At 38.4% G+C, this 20,303-nt stretch overlaps 1 protein-coding gene across 3 annotated transcripts in view; it reads left to right on the top strand.

The window, feature by feature from the left end:
* Positions 1-1,727: 1,727 nt before the first annotated feature.
* The window catches only part of pax7a (paired box 7a), a 43,164-nt gene continuing 24,588 nt past the window's right edge, over positions 1,728-20,303 (top strand). Inside the window, exons 1-4 of one of the 3 annotated variants that reach the window (XM_028574886.1) lie at positions 1,728-2,012; positions 3,237-3,472; positions 4,245-4,374; positions 4,783-4,911. In XM_028574886.1, the coding sequence (XP_028430687.1) occupies positions 1,925-2,012; positions 3,237-3,472; positions 4,245-4,374; positions 4,783-4,911 (583 nt within the window). In that variant the 5' untranslated portion in view covers positions 1,728-1,924. Of the gene's footprint in view, positions 2,030-3,211; positions 3,473-4,244; positions 4,390-4,782; positions 4,912-20,303 lie in introns of all 3 variants that reach the window. The other 2 variants (XM_028574885.1, XM_028574884.1) reach the window with 2 other exon arrangements.

Here is a 20,303-nt window from a genome sequence, read left to right as displayed (position 1 = left end):
AATTACTGTATATATCACACCTTTCTTTTCGGTGTAGGCCCTAATTATCATCAGCTGCATAACAAATGAATAACAGTCTAATAATGATTAGGGCAGACCTGGTGGTGGTGAACCAATGATATTTGCCGGGATTAATAGCTTTATTTGCGTGTCTGTGTGATTTCAAAAACATACCTGTTGTAGCTTCAGAGAGACACAGAGGTGAACATATTTGTAAAAGAACATGCTTTCCATAAGAGATATTTGCTATTGTTTGGATTTCACATGATTGATGCTTGACTTAATCCATTGCTCTTTGCGGCTTCCCAGGAGGGTGAGGCGGTCTCTTTGTGCTTTTTTGTCCCATGTGAAGCAAACCAAAGCGGGAGAGTGAGGGTCATAGCTATTCGGCAGGGTACCAGATCCTTCCCACCGGCACATCTGCATGTGAAATCGCCATTTCACCCCTCCACACTCCCTAATTGTTGCTAAAATTATTTGTGAAATTGCCTTCCACCAGGAGTGTTTTCCACGGCAATTGTCACACAATTTTATATGCACGGTGGGCCCACAGAGTTGACACATGCACTTCTTCTTTTCTACCATATGTGCTCTTTTTATTCGAGTTTAATAGTAGCGCTTTTTTTTAACAATTACTTTTAAGCAATTACTCTTGTGCGTACTCGAGGGCAAGTCAACCTGTTGTCATCAATAGATGTTGTAATTACCACAAAAGCTATAGGAGAGATTTAAATGTTCATGCTGCGCACATTTACTTAATTGAAAGGTTAACAAGCCAAACGCATCTTGTAGTATAACCTTCGCTGGGCAGGGCTGCTTTTGCGCAGCTTTTGTCCATTCAGAAACCACACCATCAACTCCTGACTCAATTATTTTGGACCATGATTTTTATTCACACGAAGCTCAGCGCGTGTTGGAGTGTATGGACAAACAACTTTGGATATACGCGTTTAGCCTACACTCTTAAAGTTTGTTCGAAAACAAGGTGATTTTGCTCAATTCATTTAAAAAAGTTCATATTTTATTCAGACTTTAATTCTTTATCTGCAGACAATATAAAAAAATAAACAATTTTTCATGACATTTTCAATTGTTTTTTTCAAACGAAATTATTTCAGTTTACCAGTTTTTTTTTCATTTGCTATCTTTATGTAGGTTAAATATAGGCAAAGTTTTTTTTTTTTTACATATACGCTTATGTTTCTTCTGATCCATCAAAGAAAAAAAGAAAATGGAAATATCATTTTAAAAGCATTATTAATCCACAGGTTCAAATAGCTGAATGTCAGTGAAGCGGACACATTTGGAAAAGACAGGCTTTAGAATAACATTTAGATATAATAACATTTTGAACTGCTTTTTGGTGTAGTCTTATGAGAGAGGCAGCAGTGAATTAAAATTGGAATGTGTTGCTCTGATTGGTCGGTCGGCTACTGGCTAAACCCACTCTCTTTCATCCATAAAAGAAAGGCCAGAGAGCCTATGGGAGCGCTCGGCTGTCTCCTCCTACGACATGCACGAAAGTTGGCCACTTAAACTACTTCCAACCAGCCAGCAGACATTATACTGATCCCAAACTACACCAAGGGAAAATAATAACAGTGCATTTTCCAACTCAGACACACAACTTTGTAATGCTCCATTTTGCAGACTTCCCTGTTTAAAGGAGTTTTTATTTAATTTGTAGCAGCTGATTTTTTTTTTTTTTTTTTTTTTTTTTTTTTTACATTTTTGGCACGTTCATCGCACCAGGAGAGCATCATTTATTTTTCGCCGGTGGAAGGGCTTGTCCAGTTTCTCCGCCTTGGATTTGGATTTGACAGCAGACTGTGCATTATTTTAAGCATTTTGAAGACATTGCGTTTTTTTTTACTTGGACTGGAGTCCGTTTTGTTGTTTGTCTATTGTTTGTTTGAGTGGCTAAATGATGGCTACTTTACCAGGAACAATGCCTCGGATGATGCGCCCTGCGCCAGGCCAGAACTACCCCCGAACCGGCTTCCCCCTGGAAGGTAAGAGAAATGACAACGTGTGTTTGATGTTTGAACTTGTGCTGTGACAAAACTCATCATCACTACTTCCATCTGTCATCGTGATAGTCACACAGCGCGCAGTTCGTTACCGGCGACATGCTGGGAAATAAAATACGACTTCCAGTCATTGATGATTAGAGTTAACAACCTGAATCAAAAGTGAATTATATTTGCATAAAAAAACGTCAGCTCGTGCTTTGAAAATCAACCCACAACCTTGTTTTGATTGAACCTGATATTGTGTTTATTATTCATAAATAACACATAGGCCTACTATTTGTATGAATTTGTGTGGATTTATTTGTATCTGGTTGTAGTTTTTTGTGTTTAGACAGACCTCTCTCATTCCTGCTTATTATACAGAATCTACCTGAAATATTTGTATTAATTCTTTTTATATAATGTTTTATGTTTTTGATGGTTTGACGTTCAAATAATAGATACATGATAATAATAGGCCTAGAAAATATTGTATTTTAAATTATTTTTTTTTTACTAAAATTGAAGCCAACCTGACAGTAATTTACTTTAGATTTTAGACTATAGAATTTCGATTTGTTTTTTATAGTCCAGCTTCGATTGTTACACACACAAAAAGCAATCTAATTGGTAATTATTTTTTTTAACATCGATACCCATACTCAAGTTGTCTGAACATATGGGCAGAAAAAGATCACTTTGTATTTGCATGCATTTATGGAAACAGTTTTCCCATTACACCCAGTTCGTGCTCAAGTGCTCTGGACTGAAATGTACAAAAACCACGTAGCTCGCAAGTTACTCGAGCTGCGGGATTTGTTCAAGTGTCCTGCTGCTGGAAATGGCAATAATACACACAGCAAAGAGATGACTCAAAGGATCACATCAATATTTGTACAGCATGACTAGGAATAATCAAGGTGGGAAGTGTCCCTCTTTAGTCTATCTTGAATGTGAAATTGGATCCTGAAGTGGCTTCGGATAGCCTACATGCTGTCAGCCAGAATGACGCTGGATGAATTTGGCACGACGCTCTCTTAAAAATGTATGATAATGTGAGTAAACAGTGTCCCATTAAAAGTCAGCAACACAGCAAACACGCCACTATTTGACTATAACACAAGCTGAATAAACTTCATCTAATTAGCTACATTAAAGTGAACATTTAACGAACAAGATGTGTTGATGTTGTTTTTGAGACTTTTGTTGTTTATTGTGGCGCAGTATCCACCCCTCTGGGCCAGGGTAGGGTGAACCAGCTTGGCGGTGTGTTCATCAACGGGAGGCCCCTGCCAAATCACATCCGACACAAGATAGTGGAGATGGCCCACCACGGCATCCGACCCTGCGTAATCTCGCGACAACTGCGAGTTTCTCACGGTTGTGTCTCCAAGATCCTCTGCCGATACCAAGAGACCGGCTCGATCCGTCCGGGAGCCATAGGAGGCAGCAAGCCCAGGGTGAGTGGGACCATGAACGGGTTTGTGGGTCACTGCAGCGCGAGGGAGGGCGTCTCGAGGTGCAGCACACCTGAGTGAGCTCAAAACGGATGTTGTGTTAATGCAACAGCCTGATGGAGAGGAACGATCAAGACTAAAAGGATGTCAGACCTCGTCTGTTTGGAAATCTTTTTGTATAATAATAATAATAATAATAATAATAATAATAATAATAATAATAATAATTATTATTATAATTCTGTTTCCCAAAAGTTTAATTAGCGTAAAAACTTAGCCTACATTACAGCCCACCTGTGACACCCTTTCTGCAGTCCTTACTGGTCATAAAAATCTTTGTTCTTCCTAAATAATCCTAAATACATTTGCAATATGTTTCATAATCGATGAAAGAATCATGAAAACATTAACCTAAAGAACTGAAATTACAAACACTGAGAAGTCAATTCCTATAATATATTATTTTTTGTCTGTGTTGCTCAGTAGTGATTGATTATACAGTATTGTGAGTATTTAATACTAAATCATTATTTGTGTTATTATATCGGCTACATGTTTTACTAAAGGGAATAGACTTAGTTTATTGTGCCGTTCAGACCTTTTAATGGTTGTCTTATTTGTTCGTCTCTGGCATGTACGTAAAGATATACATGTTTTAGTGTTTTGTCCTTTATTTTTAATACGTTTTGTATCACAGTTTGTGTTCATCTTTTAAAGAATCCTCTCAATTAAAACGTCTTTTTTTCCCTCCCTTTACACCATTTCAAACCTAAAGCAGGTGGCAACTCCTGACGTGGAGAAGCGGATCGAGGAGTACAAGAGAGAGAACCCCGGTATGTTCAGCTGGGAGATCCGGGATAAGCTGCTGAAGGACGGGGTGTGCGACAGAAGCACAGTTCCTTCAGGTGAGGCTTCATCTGGTAAGCTGCACTTTTTTTTTTCTTATTACGAGCGAACACTGCAGCATCACTTCTGAACATCACTTTGAATTCAACATGTTTTAAGCCCCAGTTACTGATAATAACATGTTCAGTGTAGCAGGAAGCACACGTACAGCTGTGTGACCCAGAAAAAAACCCCACCCTGTTGGGACAATGTGCCTTTGGTGCTCAATAGTTAATTTTCCTTATTGCATTTATAGTGTACTATTTTCCTTTAATGTAGAATTTTTTTTTTTTTTCAACGCAGCTGCTTCATGTAAAACTTTGTCTGTGTTTTTTGTATGGTATCCTAACAAAATGTATGATAGGATTACTATGGTTCTTTTATGGGTTTTAGAGCTAATCACCCATTTACCTTTTTGTTGCCATTAGTGAGCTCCATCAGCCGCGTTTTGAGGGCCCGATTTGGCAAAAAAGATGACGAGGATGACTCTGATAAGAAGGATGAAGATGGAGAAAAGAAAACAAAGCATAGCATCGATGGCATCCTCGGTGATAAATGTAAGTTAACAGCAGAAAGTATATGGCCCTTTTGTATTATTATTATTATTATTATTATTATTATTATTATTATTATTATTATTATTATTATTATTATTATTATTATAGGGTAAATTACAGCCTTGTAAGCAGGGAGCAAATGTTTTAAATACACCTCCTACTTTACGTCCTCTTGGGAAATAGTCCCACATCCGAGCTGCAGCTAAACGCTGAGAATTTATTCCTGCTTTTAACTTCGAGCCAGCAGTTGTTCATTCACTCAATTATTTATGAGAGTCTTGGCAGAAGGTATTTAACAGCAGAAAATTAATTTGTGTAGCGAATTCCTCCTCATTCATTCACTCATTTAACGACCTCTAAACGACAGCTGACAGTTGACCCATTTCACAATCGATGTCAGTTCACTGACATTTCACCACTTGTCAGTTAAAGTGGAAATCAATGTTCATATTATTATTTGCTCTATTACTATTGCTGCGAGGAGGGGAAAATAAAGCTTTGATGCAGGTATTTGCTGTCAGTGTTCGTCAATTGTATTTACAAGCTTATAATAACCTTATATGTGGTATATAATACCTTAGTAGCATGATTTATATATTTAAATAAAAAGATATAAACATATATATATACATATATATGTGTGTATACATATATATATATAGCAGCATACACATAAGAAATAACAGTTCTTAGTTAATACAACTTTAAATAAGAAAATGTGAGATTTCTCTTATTCTACGTTATTTAAAAAAATGTAGTTGTTTGAAATTTTACGAGACAAACTTCTGCTTTTACTGTCATATTTTATAATCACGTTATCTTTAGTGTTTTTCTACGGAGTGAAAAATGCAAAGCGTCCAAACGATATAAAGGTTGGCTCTTTTGGTGATCAAACATGAGTGAATGGGGTTTAGATAAGAGTTCACAAAAGCCTCCTTTTTCCTCAAAAGGACACTGCCAAAAAATTTTAAACTTCAAGATGAACTTCATGAGCAAAACCTCCCCTCCATTGACGCTTTTCTAAAGTAAAGAGTGCAAGGTACAAAAGCAAATCCTGGAAAGCAGGGCAGCGAAAAGGAGAGTATGGACCGTCCATTCTCATTCAAAAATCGGGTAAAAGAGAGTGAAAACTTTGGACAAAGGGCACGGAGAGACATAAAGGGAGATGAATTATTCAGTACACCCCGCTGGTAGATAGTTTTGTAATTTTATATAATGGCCCGTTGGAGAAGAATCAGTTGATAGCGTGAAAACGGTGTCTTTTTTTCTGCCACCGCACGCATTAATGTTATGAAAGAAATGTCAAAACGTTGTTGCAAATATCTCAAGTGTCCATATTGATGGTGTGTAAACCCTGCTGGTTATAAATGGACAACGTCTTTTGGAGAGTCTACTCGTTACGCACAACTCAGCCGCGTAAAACTGAGTTATGTTTTCTGAGTAATTTGATAGTTTGACTTTTAAAGTGTTAACTACATTATCATTGCATTATTATTGACTGTCTACTGTTGGTACAACATATCCACATGATGTTCCTGCTTCTATTTCTTTTTCTTAGCGCTGCTTGTTGTGTTTTAAATTGGGACTCAATTACGTTGCTATAAAAAGAGACGCACCCTCTGCGTAAAGCAGTTTAGACTACCGGCATCCGGATGGCATTTAATAATGTTAATACTTATTAGAGTAAGCACTGGAAACGATGGTTGCTGAATAGGTGGCTGTGTTCGTGCCGGGTGTAATAGCTCGCAGGCATGGTAAGAAATGTATTTATCCCCAATCAGCCCCTCACTCTCCGAGTTTGAAGCACAGCCCTTATGTGGAGAGGGGTTTTAAAGCAGATTAAATAGAGCCTTTTATTTCTTTTCACTTTCATCTCACAGCGGAGCTCACAGTGGCTCGCCCAGGGCACAAAAATTCATGAGATTTTTTTCGTTTACTTATCCAGATTTTAAGACTTTATTTATTTATCTATTTGTTTATTAGCCCTGTGTATTTGATTTTCTCAGAGGTTACATCACGGATTTATCCCAGCTCTAATCTAGCTTTATTTAACGTGTATTCAAATTGCTAACCATATTATAATATTGTACATTTTATTCTGTTGCTTGGAGTCAACTGTTATTTCTCAGAAGTATAGCGAAAGCTAAACCAAACAAAACTCAGTGTATATACACCGAGATCAGTTCCACCGTTTCTCACTGCTGTAGTGGCCTTTTTATTCCAAAGTTGTTAATCATCTGTTGATCACCGATCTTGTTTGTGCTAAAAAAAAGTTGGTGCGCACTTTTAAATTCTGTGCCAAAGTCAGATTACGCGCAAGAAATTGGGTTAAAATTGCACAACATCTGTGCAAACGTGGACATCCTTTTGTTTGCGCCACACCGCTCAGAAAGAGAGGGTGAAAAACAGCTGTCCGGCGTCCATCTGCCACACTAACACAACCAACCTGACCGTCAGATGAGGTGGAGACAGGCGATGGACACTTCAGCAAATCGCAGGATTACCTGAGGTGCTCAATTTAATTAAACAGATGTCAGGTGGGATTATTTCCGAGCATCATGGAGGGAAAGTGACAGAGCAGCGAAGAGGTGTGAGGAAGCCAGACAGACCAAAGATACAGTTTAGGATTGGCTGAAAGGAGGCTCCTATTATATGCAGTGAAATGTAATTTGTAGTGAAATGAATGTGAGGCGTAAATCATGACTTACACTTTGTTCCAAACATAATTGTAGAAACCACTTGTCTCTAGATTTTCATTTCCCATTTCGGTTTCAGTGTGTGCTGTATGTCTCCTGCAATGTTAATCTACGTCATACGTCAACCAGTTACGCAAAAAATAGTTGTTTTTCGATTTACACTTGCAGGTACATAAGCATATATTTTACTACAGAAACAAAGAAACTATAAAAAAAATAATATTTTCTGCTCAGCCTATAGTGATGAAAACTGTGAGAAGCTGCCCCCTCTACGCACTCCACGTCACAAACACGCACGCACTTACACACACACACACACACACACACACACACACACACTCACACGCACACGTACATACACGCATACGCGCGCACACACTTTCGTGCATGCACACCCAGTCTCTTAGTGTATGGTAATATAATGTAGCTATATTTCGGGTCTAAAGCCGTGCTGAATGAGAAGGACAGGGGAATGAAGCGAGAGACCACTTCAAACAAATCCATCTGGAACAGTGTGTGAGAGAGATTCAGTGAAAGTATGGGGAAGTTATTTAGCTATTAATAACGTTTTTTCCTCAGGCATTGAGAGTGACTCCATCTGCACTTTCTCGCAGCTATTTGGCTGGGTGGAAATTGAGGGAGACCCAAATGTTGGGCAGAGATAACATACCCATCATAGCCCAGACCCTGCGCTGTGCTTCACTGCATTAAACTCGGATTAACCTCCCCTGTCCCCGCAGCCACTCAAGCCACATTTCACTGGAATTTACATCGATAGGCCTACATTTCTTCTTATAGAGGGGGCAGGAGATGAAAGACGCGACAAAATCGATAATAATAATAGTAACAACAACAACTATAATAATAATAATAATAATAATAATAATAATAATAATAATAATAATAATAATAATAGTGATGATAATAATTATAATAATAATAATAATAATAATAATAAGAAGAAGAACAAGAAGAAGAAGAAGAAGAAGAATTACCAACATCATTATCATCTTAGGGCTGTTTGTATTTACAGTAGTCTAAATTAATGAAGATGGAAAAATATAGGGCCTATTAAATATTGAAACAAAATTTTAATTTTTAACAGTTGTCCTACCAAACCAGTTTACCTAAAAGTAAAAAGCAGTTAGCAAGTTATACATAACAATTAATATAAATATTTTTTTTTCACGTTAAACATAAATATTTAGAGAGCTAAGTGAGTTTTTAGTTTTAAACACTTCTGAACCTTTGGCTATATCTCTGCATCTAAAGGATATTTAAATCTGTTTTGTTTTGGGTGTTTACATTATGTTTAGTTGGCATTGATGATAGCTACCGACCTGTCGTCTTTCTATTATGTTTGTAATAAACAGTGACAGTCACAGATGACGTGTCTCTGGGAATATGCCTTTAACAGCTGCTCCACAATACTAGAAAAAATAACAAAATTGGATAAATAGTGAGCACAGCTAGTTTAAATTACAGCCAGTAGGTTGTGAGGTAAATGCAGTGTCTCATTCAGTAGACACTGGTGTAACAAATATCAATTTTAGCTTCAGTAATGGGCTATTTGTTGACACCGTTGTTGATAGGCAGAATAGGCCTATTAATTTTTTTTCTCCATCCATTCATTTTGTTAAGGCTACTACAATATTGAGCAGAGTTAATATAATAAATACACAACAAAATTCCACCTGAAAGAAATGGTGACATGTTATATTCAGCATATCATTTTTATTCAAAAAATGGTGGTCTAATTTGTCGTTAATGACATATTGCGAAATGTTATGGTGAAGAGCTACTACCAGTGTAACAAATTAGCCTATTGGTTCCAGCAAGGTAACATGAGCAAACCGTGCAACATAATAACATGGAACCCATGCTTAGGAGTAATGAGTAATGCATCAATTTTGAGGAGTGCAGTTTAAGCTTGTAGGCCTACCACACTGCAGAGACATTTCAGTGTCAGGAGCTTTAAGTGTCAGCAGCATTAGGCTAAATAAAAAAATGGAGTAGGCTTAAATTCATTCTGTGCTGGCATTTGACTTTGATCACATCAGAAATATTCATGGAAGCACAAACACTGACTCTGCCACCATTATCCAGGCTGACAGTGATACCTCTCAAGGCTGTCTATTAATTAAAGTGGCGCTTACCATGTGGGACGACTCCCTATCTGGGCACAAAAATGGTTTTTCCATCTCTTGTGGGGCTCTTGAAAAGGGGCAATCTTTCCTCTCCAGCTTCTTGTGGGAAATTTAAAAGTGTACAGAGGAAGACATGGGGATTTCTAGCTCATTTATAAAGACGAGTTTATAATCCTTTCCTGCTTAATAACTTAAAAGGATTCAATTTCTCCCCTCATTTATGGGGTTATGATCACACATTGTTAAGCGCAGATAGTAGCATTTCAAGGTTAACATTTCCTGCTCGAAAATATCAGAATGTAAGCTGTAAACCATAGGTGCCCTTTGTTTAGCCTGCAATTTCCCCCCACACATGCTGATAGGCCCGTTTTAGATGTTGTTACTATTAATGTGATAACAAGGATGAAGCCGAGGAAGACCAAGTTGATAAGATGCCTCTATGCCACCAAGCATTTTTTAAATGATACGATATTTAATTATAGCATATAATTTCACCATCGAGAATTAAACTCAGTAGGCTTATGCAGACTCTGAGGATTGAATGTCTGGTTGGGGGTCTCAAACCATACGAGACAAATTAAAGAGGAAGTGTTGCCCTCCAGGTATCCTGTCACAACAGTAGGGTGCTTCAGCACGTCTCTCATTTCTGTCTGTGTTTTATTCCACTAATTTTCACTATGGGGCTCCGGGATCCTGCCTGCAGGGCTGCAGTCCAAAATAAATAGAAAAGCTCAATTTTTTTATCTTCTTAAGTTTGAATGACTCTCTCTCTCTCTCTCTCTCTCTCTCTCTCTCTCTCTCTCTCTCTCTCTCTCTCTCTCTCTCTCTCTCTCTCACACACACACACACACACACACACACACACACACCCACACTTACTCACACAAACACACAGCATTCTCAGCGTCACACATTCATGTCAACAGGTGGGGGTATTGAAATATGTGTAACTTAATTTTTTAGTTTTTTTGGTGACATCATTTCTTCTTAGTGTGTGTATGGGGGATTTGGGGGTCATCTTAAATAGCTGATGTAGTTTTAAAAATGTCTGTTTATTCCGTTGATAGAGGTAAATACAATTTGGGGGTAATTTGGGGGTGATTGTGTGGTGTTTTTGTTGAAATAGGGTTAACATTTGGGAAATAATTTAAGTGTTGACAGTTGATATTCTGGAAAATATTGCCTATAGGTGTTACCCCATTATTTTATATATTACCCAATTGTATTTTTTTGCCTAGATATTATTTTTGTGGCCAATATCATTACCAACTCCAACTTTAACATCAGATATTATATTATTATATTACACACATACACTGCATTATTATTATTATTATTATTATTAGTAGTAGTAGTAGTAGTAGTAGTAGTATTAGTATTATTAGTAGTAGTAGTAGTAATAGTGGTAGTATTTTCCATTTAAATATGATTATTATCATGTTAGTGTTACCAGCTTATTGACATTGCCTCAAACATTTACATTTCCCCTTGAGGCGTTTAATGTATTCCCCAAATTGCCACCGCTTTGTTAGCAGTAATGTTTAATTGGCTGGAAGAAGATGAATGAGGCTGACAGGAATCAGCTGTCCAGAGATTCCCCTGTGAGTCTGACTCGGAAATCATAACCTGACCAGCTTTTCCTCCTCTGAAACCCGCTCGTTGAACTTGTCACATCTAATTAGGGTGTTAAAACGCACCGAGTGCATCGGTGGGAAACAGTAGGTGGTTGGTCCGGGGCAGCCAATAAGGCCTTTTTGGGTCAGATGGTGGAGGTGGAGGGGGCTGAGCAGCTTGGTTGGATGGGGATGTTGTTGAATTGGACCGCTGCGGGGTTTTATTTTGTAAGCAGGCCTTTTTTCCGCTATTACTTCAATTATGGCTATCCAGCGGGCTAAACAGGCCAGCCTGCATGGACTGTATAGCCTTGCTTTAATTAGGTATGAAATTAATTAGAGCAGACATTTATTAAAGACTTTTACGTTTGGCTAATTTTTTTCCCACAGAGTTTAAAGGTATAACAGTGGATTAATGGCTTACAGCCAAAATTAAATTTTATTGCATCCCATCATTTCTGTCTAACAGGTGTCAGGCAATTTTTGAATTTAGAGAAAACTAATATCTTCATATTCACTGCTCTGTTTTTTCACCTTCAACTGTATTTTGGTAAAGAAATTAAAACATGGGCATTTGAAATTTAAATCTTAATATTTCTATCTACCCAATTTCTGCAAACTTAATGTTGTATATCAATGACTGGATACACATTTTAATTTTGTAAACAACTTTCTAACTTATTGTGCTGCTTGAGTTAGCACCTCTTGTGCACATGTGAAAATACAATTGTCTTGAATCCCTTTTTATTAAGAGGCCGCATTCTTTTTTTATTGAATACTTTTTTTTTTCTTGTATTGGTACAAAAAAGCCCTGTGATGTCTGACAGCCTACTCTCACCATTGTTAAATGAACAGCCACTAGAAAAGGACGAGAGAAAGAAGAGGGAGGAGAAAAGGCCCTTCTGTTATTTTCTGTCTTGAGACTTGCTGCATAGGCTATTCAGGCAAGTTGATGAACTCCTCCAAAAGTTTATTAAGGGGCTGAAAACAATACAAACTAAAGCCTTTGGATGCCTGGGCAGACAGTTTATAAACTAGCTGCTATTGTGCCTCAAAGGCAGATGCATGAATACTTTTGAATAGGGGCCTTCAAACTGACACGATCAGGCTGGACAGCAGAAGTTTTAAAGGGAGAGAGAGTGCTTCTGCTGCAGCTCAGAGCTCTTTTTTTTGCATTAATGTACATCTGCAAAGGAAAGGGGGGTCGGCACTGTCTGTCATGCTTAAATACACTTAAAAGAAGATATATACGTTTGAGTAAACGAGCACTTTCTTAGACTTTTCTCTGAGGAAATTTCATGGAGTATGGCTTCATGTTTATTTATTATCGAAGAACAGAGGTTGTTTTTATCAGCGTAAATATTAGTTTGTCCTCTGAATCATCATAAAAGCAGATGCATCCTATTTTCTTCTTCTGCTAATGTTATATTTTGGGTGTGGAAATTGCACAAGCTGTTATGGAGACCAAGAGCAGAGTGTGACAATTGGTCTTTCCTGTTCTGTCCTGTGCTGAATTTCAAACAAAAAGCTTTCAAATAGTACTGACCATGTATGCACCCCAAAGGAGATAGAAAACAAGGCAGAAAACTGTTGTACGCTTTGGCGACGTGGATTCACTGTTGATATGTTTTTTTTTTTTAATGGGGCGCACTGGTTACGCGCACTCAAGAAGATACATTATTCCCCTCCTTTTCAGTAAACAATAGACTGTCACTCTTTATCCCTCTTCCCTCCTCTGTCCCTCCCTCTCCAGCTTTCTCTTTTAGTCTTCTCAGTCTCTGGCTCTGTGCCTCACAACATCAGAGGGAGTCCAGTGATTTGTGACCCCAGCAACCCACACTTAATCTCGCTAAAGAGGGGGAGCATCCAGTTTGCAGCTTTGCGGGCCCTAAATAGACCAAGCCTGCTCTGGCAGGTGTCAACATTAGCAAACAATTGGTCCCCAGTCCCATGCCCCGTACCCCAGTGCGAAACTGAACCTAAACTATTTGAGGCGCACTGAAAGGAGCCACATAATAGGGAATGTGGAGGGGGAGGAGAGGAGGGGGAGGACAAGGGAGAGATTACAATCTCAGACAGCTATTAGCAGGGATGAGGCTTTTCTAAACAAAAAAAAAAAAAAAGAAGACGATCAATACTGTGTTAGTTTACCAAGTGGAGTCATCATTGTGGCTTTGGAGTATTTATTTTCTGCTCCATTGTTTTTCTCGACTTCTCAAACGTCTGTGGGCCGTATTGGCAATCCAATTTAGTTTGGAGGGGGTTCCCTGGGAGGCCTATTTCTTCTCCCGGGCAGTTGTGTTAGTTGTGGATTTTGTTTGGGAGTGGGCAGTCCATTGATAGATTTAGTGTTGTAATGAATCCTGATTGGTGAGTAATACCTTCGATAGTGGACGATGACTGGGCTGTCCGGAGGGAAAACAACACTCAGGGATGACAGAGCTCTGCTTAGCCCTGTGGGATTGCAGCCCCTCTACCTCATTAGACAGGAGTGTCTTAGCGAAGAGAGCGGAGGAAATGGGAAGAGAATGAGTTGACATGTGGACTGTTGCTGCTCTCGAGTGGATATGTGTCTTGACAAGAGGGCCAATGTTTTTTTAAAAGCCATTTATTTATCTCTCAGTGCTGAATCCCAGCCATGCCACGAGGAGAGACAAGTGTTCTCAGCAGGGGAGATTAGTTTCAAAGGTTTTAATGGAAAAACCTATAGTTATCAGACAGTCCTCTTGTCTTCCAGAAAAAGAAGAAAAACCCCAGTTCAATAAAGGGAACATCTGTAAAACAAACCTGGTGCAGATGTTCTGCACACATCACTAGAGAAGCTGCCATCATTTTGCTGCAATAAACAAGTGTAATTAACTGACCTCAGGACCTCTACAGACAATGGTGCCTGTTGTCAGAAAGCACCAATAGCATTGTCAACGAGCAATAAAGTGATTCTGAGCATTCATGGCACAACACAGATAAGAAGCCCCAAACATAGACTGATCAGACTGAAGGTAAAATGTTCAGTATTTTTGTTTTTGTCTCGACTAGGTGAATTGCCAAAGGGGACAGACAGTTTACAGAGTTATTTCAGCTTTAAGCAGTATTTAATTAACCATGTAATTTCATGAATCATTGTCATTTAGCCTAATAAGTTATCTACCAAATAACATAAATGTTGTTGCCGGCTGTCAGATAATGTCAAACAATGACAAAGACCGGTTAAATTGTGAAAGATCCACCAGTCATTTTTCAGTATATTTATGTAGGCCATATCGGTCAGGAGACAAGTATTGGTGTGCAGTTGTCTCTTTGATTTCATCCAAATATAATCTTCCAGTTGATAAATTAGTACCATCTTGTATTTATGGCTCAGTTGGTCTTTTCTTCTGCAATAAATTTGAAAGTATGTTTTTTGAACCCTGTGAAAGCTAGATTTTACTAACTGGTTCAGGAGGTATTTCACAAATATCCTCCAGTATATAGACTCACATTTAACATATTTTTACATTTGTTTCCCTTCTGTAGTTTAGAAATATTAATTATAATGATTGATTATCATTGAATCAGTACCAAATAGTTGAATTTAGTCTTGGAGTCCTCTCGTTATTATTATTATTATTATTATTATTGAGATCTGTTTTGGTTAAATGTAGCATGTCAATTTTATGTTAATTACACTCTTAAGATTTTAAGATGAACAGTGTAATAATAATAATAATAATAATAGGTGGGACCTTTGGCAGGAATACATCTTTGTCTTAGTGATTAAACCATTGTTATTCTGCCAAACACAAGGATCACACTAATAAGTATACAGTACATCAGGACATCTCAAGCTTTATTATTTAGATGTTAAATTGTGCAATGAATAAGGAGGTCAGAGCCACATAATTTATTGAAAGAAATGTAGTTTCCTCCAATTCGCCTTGCCACCTAAGGTTGTCAAGCTCTGACAGCTGGCACAGATCGGGGACAGTGTGTTGTATTATGACCATCCACTGGTTACCATGGAGCTGCATTACAAAAGACAAAAGGCATTTCTGGCTAATTTTATTACAATACAGGAATAGCCCACATAATGTGCAACAGTAATTACGTTTAGCACAGTGCGCCCCTGCTCTCCCTCAGTGATGAATGAGAAACATTGACCATGGTCTGCTAGTTTAAAAATCGCCATTAGCCTATGCTACTTAGGGCCAGAACATTTCACATTTTATGCTCTTGATCTGCTTCAACACTGAAATATTCATTTATTTTAATTGTACATGTTTTTTTCATAACCAGAAAGACAATAAACATGTTCCCTGAGTGTTGCAAATCAGAAATGTGTTTTTTCCCACCAAGTTAAAATGTGTAAGCGGTTGTCCAAACAGTGGGGTGGAGCTCCTGTCTTTGCCGACAAAATAACAACTTCAAATGTTGTCCGCTATTTTCAACTAATGGGCTTATTTCTGCATCGTCAGTCATTCTCTCCTTGGGGAACGTGTAGTCTCTGTATAAAAAGCTTTGCTACTGTGCCCCATTACAACCCCTCAATATGGAGGGATCTTAGAAATTAATGCCAAGCACTGTAATGCTTCACTGTGCCCAGAAAAAAATCTCTTTATTTGAAATATTCATTAAATTGTTGAATATAAAGGAAACTCTTTTTGTTAAGTTGCAAGCCACTAAATGTCCATTTACTATAACACAGTGGAGTATAATAATATTTTTGAAAATATGTGTAATGATTTCATATTGCATATGCCATTTATCTGAGGTTTCAAAACACACTATACTATTTTTATTATTATCCAATTACAGGGAGGACTCAATGTCAGGATGCATAAGCATAAAGTAATATTCAGACATATAAATCAGTAGCCAAAAGGGTATATATATATATATATATATATATATAGTTTTTGTAGCTTTATTCACATCAATCCTAAGGTTTCTATTAAAGTTTCCATCATTCTTCATAACTCTTCTTTCCTTCCTTGTGTCCTCTATATCGCACAAACTTTTTTCGCAATATTTGCTGCCCAGCCTTGTCCAGAAAATTAGGAAACTTCCCTTTGGGCACATAAAAATGTCCGCTGTGCATTCCTATACTGTGCCCAGTAATCTCTCTTTGGCTTTGTTGAGAAAATGATTTGTTCCTCCAGGAGACCTCGGCTCATAGCCCTGAGACGTTACTGTTTGATTTCCTGCTTAGGTTTTTAGAGTTTTTTGCTGGGGGACCGAGGCTCTGGCTCCAGTGCCATTTGGCAGAGACCCCCATGGGCTCCTTTTTACTTTCTTGTGCTCTCTGTTAATTTCATTACTTTCGCTGTGACCTCAATTAGCAAAGACTTGAGCTCAGGCGGTGACATTCTACTCGACAGAAGAGGAAATTCAGTCTTAGTGAGGGGAGAAGTGAGAGGTGGCCACAGTCTTCCTAACAAGGTTCAAATTTGGTATCCTCTGAAGTCTTTATGGGTCCATGTGGCTCTCTTAGATCCTTTATAATCTAGCTTTGTTCGGCCACAGTAGGACATTATATGATCATTTAGCAAGTAACTTCATATATGCTCATAAAATGTGAGATTTTGAATTGTGTAAATTATTAAAACTAACATTTTTGCAATGTTAGAAGTGCATTTTCCTTAATATCTACATCAAGAGAAGTCTTTCAAACCAATTTATGTATAAAAAAAAAAAAAAAACTAAACAGTACTCTGGAGAGCAACAGTACTGTAATTGCCTCAAAGTATATCTTGGAGTTAAAAACAAACATATTGTTTAAAATCCTAGTTTTAGTCAGTAGTATATTAAAGGAAAAAAATCCCAACCTTCGAGCCCTTCACGCTTTCACACTCAGGCAGCGCAGAGGCATGGGGAGTCAATATGTCAGCGTTTATGGATGCCCTGCGGAGCTGCACAGGGCTGTCAGGCCCCTATTCATGCTCTAATGGCCCCCCGAGGAGCCCGTCTCTCTGGGCTGAAAAGGCCGGGAGGCCCAGTGGACGCCCTGTTGTTGAAGGTGAGCGTGCGCTCTCATGGACGCACTGCGCCTTCATCCATATGACAAGAGCAATAAAAGAGCATCGCTTTCGCGGCTTCTCCCTCTCTGTCTCCTCTGCTTTCTCTTGCGTCCCCTACCCTCCCTCCTCTCTCCCACTTTCTCCCACCTCAAACAGAGAAAAGGGGGCTAATTGTTTGTTGTGAGAGCCAAAGATTATAGAGCCTCCCATCTTTCTTCCTCCCTTGCATTTTTCTCCTCTTTTTTAACCCCCCTACTCCCTTTCTAAATAATGTGATTCTGTCCAATAGACAAGGGAAGAAAAGTATTGGAATTTTCCTGAGGAATGTCGATGTAAAAGAGCCTAAAACTCTGACACTGGCAGTGGTGAGAGGTTGTGAGTTTGGTAGCAAAAGCAAGGCGGCCTTTTCTATTTTTATCAGGTAGTCTGTTTGAACAGTTTTAACAGCTACTTCTTATGTTAAAAAGTAAATTAAAAGCTACACACATTTTAGAGCTCTTGTTCACTTCTGCTTTCCTTTCTCCGATGTCCATCTTACCACTTGAAATAGATTTTGGGACAAGTGCCCTGCCATAAACTGGTAATTTACATAATAGCCATGAGACAAAGCTGAATCCAATGACATCTTTCCATAAAGGTGAGCTGAGAATGATCTTATTTTCGATTGACAGTGGATTTTTAATATCCTTATGTAAAGTTACACATCTCATCCAGATTCAATTTCAGCTAAATGTCAAATTACGGCCCAGAGAAGGTCACTGACAACCAGAGGAAATTGATGATGCATTTTGGCATGTTACCAAACCAAGTAAACAGTTAACTTGATTTTGCCACATACTGTATGCAGTCTTTTTACAAATAGTTTGGTATGTTAATCAAAATATTTTAATCTAATATATATGAATAAGTTCCGATTATGCTGAGGCTACACGCTCACTTTTGGAGTTTTGTTTTTGTTTTTCACTTGCAGGGAGATAACTACAGGAGAAGATTATTCATAGAGAATTTGTCTTTAAACCATTCTGGTTATCGCTGTCGTCTATCTTGTATTCACATAAGGTTCCTATCTCAGATACATCCTTCGGTAAATGCCTTGAATCACATGCCTCCTTTAACTTGGCAACCCCTTTGGGATGAACAGGCATGTGCATTAAGCAGAGATTCCGCACCATTCTCAGAAAAATGCAAATTGGGAAGTTGTTAGTTATTTGATGTTGCTGCACGATCCCCCCCGCCCCCGAAACATCCCTCCACTCCAGTGTCGGTGGTTGAATCGCATGCAGTCCTGGGGACAGGCAGGGCTGTTTATATGCAGCCCTGGAGCAGCAAAGACAGCACAGAGACAGATGCATGTCAGAGATAGCAGATCCCATCTCAGGCAGATGCCTCTTATCACAGGCCTGTTTGCATAATTAGGCCTTTTGATATTCACCCCCTCTGACTGACAAAAAGTATAATTGCAGTATCAACTACGACAAAAGGTAGGCACAAAATAAACAAGTCAACATAAATAGGGAGAAAAGACGCGGTGTTATTTTTGTCCTATGGGAAAAAAAGAGGGAGGAAAAAACACCATTTTAAACTAAATCTGCTGTCAGTCACAGTCAACTGGTGTGACTCGGTGCTCAGAGGCTGGTCCTGTGAATGCCTGCAAAACACAGAGCGTGAGGCCTGATTGTAATTATGCTGGAACTAATATGCTTTTCAAAATGAGCCATTATGAGCTAATGCTGCACTGCCAAAGCCCTGTCTGTTTTTGTCCCTCTGTCTTGGATAGTTTGCAAAGGTATGGCTGATATTGAGGCCATGGGTTATGATATCAGAGGCAGTCTGACTAGGATGAGCGCTACTTAACTTTAGGCTAATACTGCTCACAGGTGAGTCAGAGATGAGGGATAAAACACCTGAAACCTGCACCACTGCAAAGGGATGTTCTTTAAAAATGATTCCAATAGAGACACCTACGATTTCTGGTTATTATTACATTTTTATTTGCACAAAGAGTGAGTCATTTCTTTTTTTATTTCATCGTTTACATGCGTTGTAGCTGTGTTTAATTTTTGTTATTTTGTTTGTTTTTATGGATTTTGCTGTTTTTCCCCATTAGTAAAACACCCCTGGGTTGAAGTAGATATTTTTAGTTTTTTTTAGTTTACCCATTTTCAAAATAAAGCTTTTTCACCCTTTTTAACTTTGATAATTTCATAGATTTTTGCTCCTACAATTGATTGTAATGCTTCATGATGAACATTTACTCAAGGCCATGAGTTGTTTTTTCACTTGGAACCCCCTCAAAGAATCAGCACATATTTAGCTAACATCTGTCAACAACATGAAGTTTATTGCTCTTGTTATGTATCATAAATATGTAACCTTATGGATCACATGGCTAATTGCCGGTATTGAGTGGACAGCTGTCTGTTTAATCAGCATTACCTCAGCGTCTCGGGGGTAAAGGTGGAGGAGTGCGAGGGATTGGAGGTAGAGGAAGACAAGGAGTTGGGGAGGGGGTTGATAAGAGGAGGGGAGGGGTTTTGAGGAAACAGGGTGATGATGAGGATCCCATCTGCCTGTAGTCTGAGGAGTCTGTCTGCGGGGTCAGCAGAGGAGCATCAGGGGAGGGGGCAGGCTTTAAACCTCATCGTAACCTTAAAACTATTAACTAGCAGCACAAGTCCTTCAAGAGTAAGAACTCTTTTTTTATCTAAAAGGTATGGTGAGAATTAAATCTTCATTAAAGCAAAGTTACACCAGTGTGAAAGAATTTAGTGGTTCTCCATGTCTTTGGAGATGACTGTTAGTATGTTATCAACCACATAAATAAAAATAGGGATAATAATGTGTTCATCAACATATTCATTGTTAGTGTTCATCCACTTTGCAATCATAGTTTGTTTACAATAGTGCCCCAATCAAAGAATGACTTTAATGGTCGCAAGTCAT

Source organism: Perca flavescens, chromosome 4, assembly GCF_004354835.1.
Source record: "Perca flavescens isolate YP-PL-M2 chromosome 4, PFLA_1.0, whole genome shotgun sequence".
Lineage (NCBI taxonomy): Eukaryota > Metazoa > Chordata > Actinopteri > Perciformes > Percidae > Perca > Perca flavescens.
This window is presented reverse-complemented; position numbering and strand designations above follow the sequence as displayed.